Source organism: Myotis lucifugus, unplaced genomic scaffold (genome assembly GCF_000147115.1).
Source record: "Myotis lucifugus unplaced genomic scaffold, Myoluc2.0 scaffold_134, whole genome shotgun sequence".
Classification (NCBI taxonomy): Eukaryota; Metazoa; Chordata; class Mammalia; order Chiroptera; family Vespertilionidae; genus Myotis; species Myotis lucifugus.
This window is the reverse complement of record NW_005871182.1, coordinates 2,391,527-2,406,015: the sequence shown is the minus strand read 5'-3', so window position 1 is coordinate 2,406,015 and position 14,489 is coordinate 2,391,527. Positions and strand designations below refer to the sequence as shown.

The 14,489-nt window shown below is 35.5% G+C and overlaps 1 protein-coding gene across 1 annotated transcript in view; it reads right to left on the bottom strand.

Annotated features, from left to right (window-relative positions):
- The window catches only part of BIRC6 (baculoviral IAP repeat containing 6), a 177,162-nt gene that overhangs the window by 46,715 nt on the left and 115,958 nt on the right, over window positions 1-14,489 (bottom strand). Inside the window, 11 exon segments of the mRNA XM_006094357.3 lie at window positions 248-377; window positions 820-963; window positions 3,286-4,066; window positions 5,641-5,862; window positions 6,786-6,894; window positions 7,138-7,394; window positions 8,929-9,208; window positions 11,711-11,911; window positions 12,922-13,116; window positions 13,260-13,356; window positions 14,281-14,456. Coding sequence (XP_006094419.1) covers window positions 248-377; window positions 820-963; window positions 3,286-4,066; window positions 5,641-5,862; window positions 6,786-6,894; window positions 7,138-7,394; window positions 8,929-9,208; window positions 11,711-11,911; window positions 12,922-13,116; window positions 13,260-13,356; window positions 14,281-14,456 — 2,592 coding nt within the window.

Here is a 14,489-nt window from a genome sequence, read left to right as displayed (position 1 = left end):
ATCCAACAACCCCATCTGTCATTGCTACACGTAACACACATCACACCAAAAGAAGTATAGGTGCTAACTTGTATTATACATTTTTTCTTCAGCTACTTACTCATGCCTCATAATGTGAAGATATCGTGTTCTTTTCTAGCCATTAAAAGATTGCTGAGTGAATGAATGCAGTAAAATAAAGTGATAAAAGTAATAAAATTCCAAGTACATATAACATAAAGTTAAAGAAAACTTAAGTCTGACTTACCTGACACCCTGTCAAGAACTTCTGATAATGTTGTTGACACTGGCAAGTGAAGTGTCCGGAACTTGTGGCCTGCTCCATACATTGGATGCTGGATGACATGGCTAGTAGCATTGATTCTACCTTTGTATAGCTGAAAATTAATTCAAAATAAATCAAAGTGTGGTTATTTGAAATACATATTAAAAAAATTTTTAAAGCATAAAAGACTAAAAATTCAACAATGCATACAAAATATAAAGGACTTGTTTATTGTGTTTCTTTAAATATGGCATATTTATCTGCCTGTAATTTGTAGGTCAAGTTTTGCATTAGCATTATTGTACCTAATATTATGTTAGTTTTTCCCAAATCATACTATTCTACTAATATAAAATATAATTAGGTTATTCTAGGTAGAGAGAGTTATCTCAGAGATTTTTAGGTCCTATCATGAAGTATACAAGTTTTTCAAATTTTACTTTGCTTTATTAGAAATTACAATGTAGAAATTACTGCAAACTCTGATGTGAAATTATAAAATATCTTTACAAACAGCTAATCACTAAAATTTAATTTAATTGTTGAATACTCACTGGACAGGGAGACTGTAGAAACATTGTCACTTTCTCATCCTCTAGCATCAATTGCAAAAACAACCTACGTACAAACCCTGAAATGTTCCCCGATGTAGGAAGGTTCCCTCTTTGAGGAGATGCCTGAAACAGTTCACAGAGAACCTGGCAAGACAAGAGATTTAAAGTTAAATGCCATGTTTATTTGCACCTTTGTATTTTAACTGAAAAAAGAAAATTAAGAGTGTGAATTAACAAGTATATTTGAATATATCATATCAGTAACTAAAGAATACATTATTTCATCTTAAAATATATGAATACAGAAGTAGGTAAGAAGTGCAACAAAAATTTCTGTGGAAAAGAGAAATTACTACTGTAGAGTTTTCAAATAATAAATACCCAGCATAACCAACTTACTGTTAACTTTGGTCAATATCTATGTGGTTACAATACAATTCTATCCTATATAATGAAAGCCTAATATGCAACTCCACCGAATGGCAGAATGACTGGTGGAATGATTGGTCGCCATGACACGCACTGACCACCAGGGGGAAGATGATCAACGCAGGAGCTGCCCCCAGCCCGCAGGCACCTGGCCAGCCAAGGAGGCAGGTGCCAGCAAGCCCCCCCCCCGCCCCCCCCATAGCTGCGTTGGTCAACCCACAGATCAGTCCTGATCGCCAGCCAGGCCTAGTCAACCCACAGATCAGTCCTGATCGCCAGCCAGGCCTAGGGACCCTACCCATGCACAAATTTCGTGCACTGGGTCTCTAGTCTATATATATATATATATATATATATGCCTACATAACCATCCGACCATCGACTGGTAGCTATGACACGCAATGACCACCAGGGGGCAGACGCTCAATGCAGGAGCTGCCAAGCTGCAGTGACTTGGCAGCTGTGGTTCTCCAGTGACGCACCCAGAACGAGAGAGGAAGGAGCCCAATTCCAGGGTGTGTCACCATGAGAATCGCCCTCTCACAATCCAGGACCCTTGGGAGGATGTCAGAGAGCCGATTTTGGTCCAATCCCTGCAGGCCAGGCCGTGCACCAGGCCTCTAGTATATGATAACTACATTTAAGATATAGAACCAAGCCTTATCAAGAAGCTGCAAGATAATAATTAGGCCAGAAAGCAATGGGACACAAAGTTTCATGCTATACAAAAGCACAAACCAAATTTTCAAATACCATATTCATGGCCTTGCTTATAACAATGGTAATTTAAGCATTTCATTTTTTAAAAAATATTTTTTATTGATTTTTACAGAGAGGAAAGGAGAGGGATAAAGAGTTAGAAACATCGATGAGAGAGAAACATCGATCAGCTGCCTCCTGCACACCCCCTACTGGGGATGCACCCGCAACCAAGGTACATGCCCTTGACGGGAATCGAACCCGGGAGCCTTCAGTCCGCAGGCCGGTGCTCTATCCGCTGAGCCACACTGATTAGGGCTAAGCATTTCATTTTAATTGGGGACATTAAGGAGATATAGTTTCCCAATAATTACTTTAGACCATAAATTACATTACAATAATTCTCTTTAAAAAATCTTTGAGGCAGGCATTACTAGCCCCATCTTATGTCAAACAACTTACTGAAGCTAGAAACAATCAGAAAGGAGCAGAAATTGGCAATAAGCCACTAGATTTACTCTTTTAAAAATTTATGTATTTTAGAGACATAGAAAAAAAAAGGGGAAGGGGCGGAGGGAGGGAGGGAGAGAGAGAGAGAGAGAGAGAGAGAGAGAGAGAGAGAAATCAATTTGTTGTTCCACTTACATTTATGCATTCACTGGTTGCTACTTGTATGTGCCCTGACCGGGGATCAAACCGATAACCTTGGTATAGAAGGATGATGCTTTATCAACTGAGCTACCCATCCAAGGCCTAGAATTACTTTTTAAATAATTCTAGCTTTCAAGATTTTTGGCCCCATAGACTTAATAGAATAGAATAATCTTTTACAGTTTTAAAGTGACTTGTCAGGTGTCTCCTATGTTAAACCTACTCTAATATCTTCTTCATGTCAATAATTGTAACAATCCGGTTACAACAAAACACAATGCCTCAGTACAGATGAGGCATTCAATGATCATCTTCAAGTGGTCAATCCTGTTCCAGCAGCTAAAGTGGTTTTTGGGGGTCTTCATATTTGGGGAGTTCTTAAAAAGGAGGAGAGCACGATGTATAGCTAGAATTTCTGTGATTTTGCCCACTAGCTCATCAAAAAGATTAACTGATATATGTGACAGTTGAGGGGAGGAAGGAGAAGATATCAGTACTGTGTGTTGTTTTTTTCCAGTACTGTATTTTAATTATGGTTTAAATTCAGACCATTAAATATACCCAATTCCAAACTTTAACACCATCTAGCCTTATATAATACATGCCCCTTTCTTAACTAATTTCACGAGTACTATTTGACAACATATTAAAATTACCTAAAACATAAGCCAGGTTTTCCACTCTTACCTGTGCCATCAGCTTTTGATTATTAGGGTGGCATGAAATGCACTGCAGGAAGAATGCCACTGTTGCATTCTCAATTGCTGTCCTCTGTTGAGCAGTCAATCCTGCTGTAGTAGCTGAAGAAAGAGAAGCTGATCTTGCACTGGTCTGTTGTGCACCTAAATTATGTCCTCCAGAAGTGGACCCAGAGTGACACAATAAAAACAGAAGTGCTGTCCATAGTGGGTTGACTTCTGAACCACCAAGCCAGTCTTTCATAATATGGCTACTGCCAACTTCTGTCAAAAACCTAAGAATAGGAGCGACCAGGTCTGCTGTGATAGGCATCTTATTGCATTGTTGTGGAACATGATGCCGCCTGAGTTTGTCCTGGAATGCATCCATTGACTGAGCAATGCTTTCCGAGTAAGAAATGTGGCTAAAGCAGAAACTAGCCAGACTCCTCACAAGAAGAGAAGGCAAACCCGAGTCCAATAACTGTTTGATGGCTTCTGGAGATTGAGAAGAGGAAGCAAGAGTTGCCAAGTGTGATTCCGTTAGTGCAAGAGGAGCTTGTGCGTTTTTAGAGTCATCTGTTAAAGATGAACTAAGATCTTGCTTTTTGCTGTCATCTGTCATAGATAGTCTGTGGTGACACTGCATTGGAGGAGGTGTAATTCCCATCCAGCCCATCAGCAAAGAAAAATAACTTGGGTGTACGTGGCACATTGAGCAAAGTAGACTGTCAACAGCTTTTTTCAAAACCATATTGCAGGGAAGAGACATGGACCAATTAAAGAGTAACCTAGGGGAATAAAAGATACCAGGTAAGCAATGTGTATGTATCAGGTCTACGTACATATAATATATATTCTTATATTTATTCCAAATATTTCTACTAGAGATCAATCTAAACTCTAATGAAAACAATACTGTTTATTTGACATAAATATTATTACATGATAAGAATTCAGGAATACTGCTCAGAATATACATTAAGTATTTAGGTAAATTAGAAGGTAAAATAAAAGTATAAAATGAGTACAGAAAACCAAGAGATCTATATTAAAATATTTCTACCATTCTCTGTGATCTCAAAAAAGTGACATTAAAAAAACAATGAAAAATTATACCAAGAAAATGTTTAGATAAAATTTGACAACTGATGGCTTAAATACATTTTTGCAAATCAAAAGTTATTAGTGACTTTTTTTTAAAATATATATTTTATTGATTTTTCACAGAGAGGAAGGGAGAGGGATAGAGGGTTAGAAACATCGATGAGAGAGAAACATCGATCAGCTGCCTCCTGCACACTCCCCACTGGGTATGTGCCCACAACCAAGGTACATGCCCTTGACCGGAATCGAACCTGGGACCCTTGAGTCTGCAGGCCGACGCTCTATCCTCTGAGCCAAACCAGTCAGGGCGTGACTTTCACTAATAAATCACAGATTATACCAACTGGTAGGGGCAAATATGACAATGACCGACTCCAAGACAAAAGCCCAACTTTTTATCAGTCATGGGACTCTTCAAAAATAAATATAATATTCTGCTAAGACTTAGGAGTTATCAGGCAGTAAGCTCAACAATGCATTAGCTGGGTATGATGAAGAAATGTGGGTAGTGGGAACTACTTATCAAAAGAACAATTGTAACAAGCGTCTAAAATGTAGTAGTAAAAACAATTAGTCAAAAAAACCTTCTGACATAGCAAGTCTTTCAAAATTTCTAGCTATACTTTTCGTCCACAGTTACACATTGAAGATAAAAGAATCTGATGGGTCAATGTGCAAATAGGATAAACACTATGAAATGTAGGGAGCATATACATTTACATTCTACTTTTAGGTTGGAAAAACAGGCAATGCCATTAATACAGCGGTTCTCAACCTGTGGGTCACGACCCCTTTGGGGGTCAAACGACCCTTTCACAGGGGTCGCCTAAGACCATTGGAAAACACATATATAATTACATATTGCTTTTCTGATTAATCACTATGCTTTAATTATGTTCAATTTGTAATAATGAAAATACATCCTGCATATCAGATATTTACATTACGATTCATAACAGTAGCAAAATTACAGTTATGAAGCAGCAACGAAAATAATTTTATGGTTGGGGGTCACCACAACATAAGGAACTGTCGCGGCATTAGGAAGGTTGAGAACCACTGCATTAATATATCTTCTTAAAACATGAAGATAAATTAAATTTTTGTAACATCTCATTTCAAAGTTGTTCCTAACTATATTTAACTACTACTTTCAAAGTATTATTTTTATTCCAATAAGCATATAAAATACTATTTCAAGTTAAAACCAAAGCAATTTAGTACTGGAGAGAAAAAGAATTTCACAAATCATACTCACTCAAAGAGGTCTCGGTCCAACAGTGCTGGTAAATCATACTCTACAAGGAGTTCATAACTGTGCCACAGAATTGCTGCTACACAGTGCAAATGAGAAGGAGATGGCATTAGCAGTCCATACTCTATTGCCGAAGAGGTAGGGCACATATAGCTCATTCTGCCACTTCTCTTCATAGCAGCCACTCTTGCAGAATCACTGACCCATTTTAACAAGGCCTGAATTCTTAAAAGAAGGAAATAATATTCAAATAACTAATTATATCATAACTGACATTTAATATGGGTAAGTATCACCACTGTCTGAAATAAATATATTTATAATAACATACTAAATGTTCTCATGAATTTTAATTTAAAATAGAAGGGGAAAGGAACAAGGATATAATAAGCAACAAGGATATAGTAGTTCTAATTTTCCAATAACCTTTCCAATCTTAACCGATGAAAATGTTTGAGATAACTATAATTCAACAAATAAACATTAATTCCTACCTGATTTATAACAAAATATATAACTAGAATTATAGTACATACAACTTAAACTCACCATCTCTTCTAAATTTTCTCTCACAACAAATCCATACAACCTAGAGGAGTAATTTGGGCCTAATTCTTCATTGCACAGAATCACATACAATATAGCATGTTCCATAAATCTAGTTCCCATGCATTAATATAGTAGCAGCCACTCACCCTCCTTCACTCTGAAAACAGAATATAAGCCCAACATATGCCCTTTTACAAGTGCCACTCTACTCTCAATCCCCTGAAGCTGGGGACCACTAACTGAGAGTAAAAGAATGATTAAAGCAATAGTGATTTGAAGTTTAAGAAACAGAAAAGATACATTGCCCATTCTTAAAACACTATATTTGTTTTTATTTGCTTTAAATTTCTATTTTAAACCATCAGATTTTTTTTTTCTAGGTAAGAGAGATAGGGGTAGGAAGGTATATGTAAAAATGTATATTTAATGCTCACAAAAATCTCTAGAAATTGCATCATATAAACTATACAGGTGAATATACAATATAATAAATGGTCTTAACTTTTATAAAATGATATAAGGAGAAAGTATTACAAATAAATTCACTACAAGTGATTGTATGTTTGTGTGACCTTAATTTAAAAAATGAGATTATATACCTGTCTTTTGTTCCAGTGTCCTGAGTTGTTCCAAGCTGATAAAGAATATCTATAGTAGAGTCAGAAGACAGCCCATTCAGTCTTCCAAAAAGTAAAGGGCTATTTAAATCTTGTAATAAAGAACCAAAAGGAAAAAGTTGTTAAAGAAGCAAATGGAATGAGATATGCTCAATTTAATGTTAAATTATTCAATAAAAATAACTCTTCTACAAATTGCAACAAAAAAACAAACTCCAAAAATAATAAAGGCATAAATGGAAATTAATTTCAGAAACAGAAGTAACCACAAATGACATAATTCAAGTCATTGCTTTGCAAATGTAAAAATTAAATTATCAAAGGTAATTGTCACCTGTAGGATCACTGCCTGATGCTGCACAATTTCTCAGCAGAATGTCTATAAGCTTCAGGCCAATTCTAGTGGACTGCAGGCCTATCTTTACAAGCACAACCTCAATGTTGGGTGAATGCATTCCACAGTATGGGGACATCAATAAGGCAGCACAAGTTTGTAGCAGATTAGCAGTAGGCGCAGCAGCACTTGCCATCATTCCTTCCAGATCACTTATGTGAGTTAGACAGTGATGTAATAACCGTAACCATCCAATACTGAAATACACAATACAAAGTGACTTATAATATAAATTTACATAAATCAAATTATTTCAGGAGTAAAACAAAACTTCTTAAAGATCAGCATGCTATGTTTCATAAATAGCACCAATCTATGTTTAAAAAAAAGGTTTCAAATACTGCACTATCAAATAAAGAATAACTAAACAAAATATTTATGTGATAATAGTATTTTGAAACTATGTGCTTGCTTCTTTTGTAATGTCAGAAAATGTTGTTATATATACACATACTTATGTGTATAAATATAAACTGTATAGGACCATAGACTTGAAAAAATGTAAAGTCTTGGCAGCTTGGGAATTAACAAGATATCCTAAATTTTTTTATCAGGCAAAGCTTTCAGTAAAACCAGTTTATAAAATTTCCAAACAACAAAATATACCAGAAAAATGTAAATTAAAGAATATATTCAGGTCCTTGTTTGTTTGTTTAGTTTGTACAGCTCAAATACAACCCTTCTGCTAACTGGAGTTTAGGAATTACCATATAAGACTAGATCCCTGGTCTATGTGGTCAATTTCTATGGTTTTCTATGGTTAAATAGATTCCTGGTGATAGGCATTTGGATACTTTTTAAAAATATGTTTTTATTAATTTTTACCAAGAGAGGAAGAGAGATAGAAACATTGATGGGAAAGAACCAACATTGACTGGCTATCTCCTTCATGCTCTCTATTAGGGATCAAGCCTGCAACCAAGGCATGTGCCCTAATTGGGAATCAAACCGGTGACCTCTTGGTGCTTGGCTTGACACTCAACAACTGAGCAACACCGGCCAGGCTAGATATTCTTATATTAGACTCCAATCCAAGAAACTGGAATCCACCCTAACCGGTTTGGATCAGTGGATAAGAGCGTAGGCCTGAGGATTGAAAAGTCCCAGGTTCGATTCCAGTCAAGGGCATGTACCTTGATTGCAAGCACATCCCCAGTGGCAGGTATGCAAGAGGAAGCTGATCGATGTTTCTCTCTCATCAATGTTTCTAACTCTCTATCCCTCTCCCTTCTTCTCTGTAAAAAATCAATTAAAAAAAAAAAGAAACTGGAATCCCATCCACATATACCACATTATAAGATCAGCTCAAGGATTAAACACATATAAATCTCAATTTTAACCAGCCTCAAGGTTCTGCTTTGATAAAATTGTCTCTATTACACTTAAAAAAACACACACAATAAAACATGTTCTTATATAGATACCTATTCAACAAAGAAATACCTAAGCCCTAAAAAAAAAGCCACAGCCCTGAATGGTATGACTCAGATGGTTGAACATTGTAACATGCACCAAAGGGTCACTGGTTCAACTCCCAGTCAGGGCACATGCCCAGGTTATGGGTTCCATACCCAGTAGGGGGCAAATAGGAGGCAGCCAATCAGTGTTTTTCTCACATTGTTGTTTCTCTCTCTCTCAAATCAATAAAAACATAATGAAATAAATTAAGTAAATAAACTACAGAGTAATTTCATAGAAAGCGTGTTTTTTTAGAATGAGAAATAAACATACCTTGTTTTAGATACCTGATCTTCAGATGGAAGAAAGGGATTATTAACTGTGGCTGAAGAAGTGGTACCAAAAGCGGTGAGGCCCAATAACTTAATTTGTGAAAGCCCTAATGTGCTGGCATCTCGAGGACGATGGAGTCTAAGGCAGACAGCAGAGGCTACTTCTGCTTTTACAAGCTGAATTTTTATGTAGGTGAGACCACTTGTGACTACAGGAGTGGACAAAGGTAGCATATTTATCCCATCTGCACTCACTTCAACAGACACTGAGGATGGGCAGGCTGCAGAAGAGAAAATCAAACAATTACTAAAGAATAAGTAAACTAGCCTTCATAGGTTAGTGGAAATTCCAGTAAAACAGCAGCTTTTAGTTATATTCACAATTAAGTTGTCAAAAGAGCATTTATACACCAAATCATTCACTGACTCTCACCATAAATTATTTTGAGTTATTTTCCAACATATGATATGAAATCTACAAGATAATAAAAATAGTTTTTAAAAAATTGTAACATTCACTTCAAAAAAGAGTAACTAAAGATATACAGTCCACATGTACTTGACTCTCTATTACTTCTATTTTATTTAGAATTATCTCCAATATGGGACATCTGATTAATATGTTCACTGTTGTCAATAATTTAAGAAAATTTTTTTGTCTTTCTTTCAAACCTTAGCCAAATATCCTCAAGAGTTGTTTTTAAAATAATTTCCTTCTAAAATTTAAGGAGGCCTAATGAAGTAACAATTGGCAGTTGCTATGGGAAAGTGTTTTTTTCCCCTAACAACATGAAAGCCCATATAATAAATTTATCTATTAACTACAACAAACTTTGAACTCTGATTTTAATTTCGACAGTAAAACTAGCAAGTAACTCTTATTGTATGCCAATTACACACCAGGATTACAAGTCATATCGAGTATTAAATATAATCTTCAAAACCTTGAGATAAGTATTATCCACATTTTACACAAGTTGACAGAGTCAAAGAGAGATTAAGTAAGCCAAATCCCCACATTAACAAATGGCACATTTTACATTCTAGTCCATGTTTGATTCTAAAGCTTATGTTATTTCTAATGAAAAACAATGTATCTTCAATTTCTGCTCCAATCCAATAATAAAATCAAAATGTTTTATTAAGCTCTCCTTCGTAACATTCTTCCTACATCAATCCCCATGTGCAAATTCAAGCTATATTTTCAAAGCCACCATTTATATGAACCACTCTTTCTCTTTCCAAATAAAAGCAATTTCTTCCTCATCTTAGATTAACCCCTTAAACCAGTGATGGCGAACCTATAACACGCGTGTCAGAGGTGACACGCAAACTCATTTTTTTGGTTGATTTTTCTTTGTTAAATGGCATTTAAATATATAAAATAAATATCAAAAATATAAGTCTTTGTTTTACTATGGTTGCAAATATCAAAAAATTTCTATATGTGACACGGCACCAGAGTTAAGTTAGGGTTTTTCAAAATGCTGACATGCTGAGCTCAAAAGGTTCGCCATCACTGCCTTAAACCTTACATTGTCTTATATTTTACCATGTAACATAGTTCTTTTATATATATACTAGAGGCCCAGTGCACGAATTCGTGTATCAGTGGGGTCCCTTGGCCTGGCCTGCAGGATCGGGCTGAAACCAGCTCTCTGACATCCCCTGAGGGGTCCCAGATTGTAAGAGGGCACAGGCCAGGCCGAGAGACCAAACCAGTGCACAATCAAGGCCAGGGAGGGACGCGGGAATTGGCCAGCTGGGGAAGGACCACGGGAGGACTCCAGGGCGTTTCCAGCCCATCTCGCTCAGTCCAGATCCCCAGCAGCAAGTTAATCTACCAGTCGGAGCATCTGCTCCCTGGTGGTCAGTGCCCATCATAGCGACTGGTCGACCGGTCAACTATCTGCCACCTGGTGGTCAGTGCACATCATACCAAGCAGTTGAGCGGCCTTAACATATCATTAGCATATTACACTTTGGTTGAAAGGACAACCAAATGACTGGACACTTAGCATATTAGGCTTTTATTATATAGGATTTTTTTTTATTATTATTGATTTCAGAGAGGTAAGGAGAGGGAGAGCTAGAAATATCAATGATGAGAATCACTGACTGGCTGTCTCCAGCACGTCCCCTACTGGGGATTGAGCCTGCAACCCTGGGCATGTGCCCTTGACCAGAATTGAACCCAGGACCCTTCAGCCCACAGGTTGACGCTTTATCCACTGAGCCAAACCAGCTAGGGCACATAGTTCTTTTTTGACCTGCTAAAAACCTGTGGATTAGTATACTTTCTTTCTGCATTTTATTCATTATATCTGTTTCTATCCAAAAGGGGGATTCCACAACTATATTAGGGTATAATAGTAGTCTAATCTAACAAATAAATGAAAAATTTATTCTTCCAAATATGCCAGGGATCTACAAAATCTCCCATAGTTCTTCATGCAATTATTAAGTGACATCATTCAATAAACATAAATGTGAAAATTTCATTTCAACTTAATGCTATCATTTAATAAATTTGGGGGAGAAGAAAAGGAAAAACAATTCATTGGAATATATGTGGATTTCATCAAACATTCTATTTGAGGAATAAACTCATCAGTTCATTTTATGGGAAATGATTTGGTGGTAATGTCAAATATACTAAGAATTCCAAAATTAACAAATCTAGAAATCATATGTTTCACAATTTTCTATATACTTTTCTCATTTTTATGTTTCTATATTATAGTTTACTTTTATTATGCTTCTTTACAGAAAATATTACTGACTTGCAAGAGATGCAAGGTGAGGTTGGATATGTATCTCTTTAAGAAGTACTGCTGCAGGAAGGTGAATGGTAAGGTCACACCAAGCCTCCTCTGGCAGAAAGATGTAGGACCAAGCTGCAGAGCGAGCTCTTCTATGGGGTGGGGTGGCCTGCAAAAGCACCTCAGCTGGTTGGGCAGTAGGACTGCTAGATGTGATTGTACCTACAAAAGACATTTTAAATGAGAACTTACAAAAGAAACCCAATAAAGTATCAAGAACTATTCAAATCATAATAATTACATTAGAAAATTTAGTTAAAAACGTGAACATTTTTGATACTATGAATGTAGTTAAAAACCTCAGCATGACTTGCCACAATACTCACAAAACATCACACCTTGTCAACTGAGAGATGACAAGTTCATTTTTAGTTGCTGCCTAATTTCTTTATACACACATATTAAATGAAAACTAAAGTAATAACAAATCTAGCACAATAATCCTAAAATAGTGTAAGTAAAACACAATGTCCAATACAGCCTTCAACCTGAAAATAATCACTTTTTTTGTTTGTTAATCCTCACCTGAGGATATTTTTCCATTTATTTTGAGAGATAGTAGGAGGGAGCGGGAGAGACAGAGAGAAAGAAACATCGATGTGAGAGAGACACATAGATTAGTTGTGGCCGGAGATGGAGCCTGCAACTGATTTACATGCCCTTGACCGAGAATCGAACATGGGACCCTTCAGTCCACGGGCCAACGCGCTATTCACTGAGCCAAACTGGCTAAGGCGAAAATAATCACTTTAATTCTAAGATGGCAATGTTCATGGAGTTACAAATATGAAAAATATCAAAGAAACTACATAGACTGGAAAATGGAGCAAATATTTAAATCTGAAGCTTCTTCAAAGGAAAATACCACACAAAGAAGGAACACGTTCTTTAATACTAGCATTTACAGTGAAAACTGACATATCTCTTCTATTTAGTCTTCTACATTACACTTTTATTTAAACTCAAAATAAAAATATTACTGCTAAAGAACTATAATAAACTTCCCTAATATGTAGAATGTTTCAAAAACCACTACCTTTAAAATCAAGTGTTTTAAATTAAAATGGTAATTATATAACATGATCAACTTATTTCAACAACTATTTTTGTTTCATTCCAGTTAATAAACTACATAAATTTATACCAGTATGATTTAATAATTATTTTCTTACCTAGAGGTGCAAAGTTATGAATTCCTTCTGCATTGTCAGGCTCAGAAGCTAGTATTCTTGTTTTCAAACTGCTGTCCACAGCTTTATTTGGACCAGAGTCAAGAAATTTCATAATAGTTGATACCATACTTCTTGCAGTGTTTACAATAGCTCTTGTGCTAGTTACCATATTGTTGCAAATGAGCTGAACACCACCTAAATTTACCAAAAAATACTAAATGAATCTTAAGATAGATAGTTTGACATCAACTTAACTTACCTAAAGACTACCCAAATGAGAACATAACATACTATCAAATGATTACACTTAAAGGACAATTAATGAAATTTTATCTTACCCATGTCATGGAATGCTTTTAAGGCATCACTAGTATCCAATACTCTCAAAATGAACCACAATAATGGTTCTGATAACTGGCAAGTAGCAAGAGAGCCCTAATAACACAAAAAATACACATGTATATTTTAAGTTTAAAATAGCAATTGTTAATTTACAGTGAATTAGGACAACTAAATTTCTTATTGAATGTAATATTCCTTTATAGTCTATTATAAAATGACAGCCTTAACCTGTCGCTACATAAAAGTGTCTGCTAAAACATATAACAAATCTCACTTGAATCAAAAAGGAACTGAATAATATCCTCTCTGAATTCAGAGCACATTTTTAAGCATCTGTCTTCAACTACTATTATCACTTTTACCTTAAGTTAATGTGCATTAATTTTTGCTTCATTTCAAAAATTTATCCTTCCCAAATATATTTGTATCCTCCAATCAAGAAATATGCATATGCAATAAATACTTAAGAAAATGATCATTATACACTGACATATAAAAAATTCTTTGCAAAATTGTTTTTAAAATCTGCATTTGAAAGACTAAAAGTTTTAAAAAATCACATTTTAAAAAAGGAAATATAAAAAGCAATAATATTCTAACGTTTTCCCTTTAAAATTACCCTAATCTCAAATTTCAATTGAAAGGAAACTAAATATGCAACATAAGCTTGAAAAAAATACTCATTAAATTTTCATATGTAATATCTAAAGACAACATTTTAGTATTCAACTATGCTATTTTGGGGGGAAAGGAAAGAATTTCTTGGGACAATGGGAAAAAATTCTAAAATTTAAGAATACTGTAACTGTATCACTGTGGTCGTCTTTGAAAATTAACACTTCAAAGACCTCTTACTCTCCAATGTCCACTAATAATTTATAGTTCTCATCTGTTGATGTTGTTCATTTTCCAATTTGTAATATGAATACTCTATTCATCTTTGTCCTATAAATAATTCTCTACTCCCATTGTCAGAAACTACGTAAATTACTACAACTGTTGTGGGATTGAACTTACTTGTCTGCCCATATATCCACAGGCCATGTAGGTTAAAATTGGCTGCAGCATCATGTGGACTGTAGAAGCTTTTTTACTAAGGGTTGTCAGTATGGTAAATAATCCATCCCCAACTGATATGGCATCTAACCCACCATGAAAGTTTTCATGTTTGGTGAGATGTAATCCACTTGCCCCTAGTTTAAATAAAAAGATTACACATTTTTTTA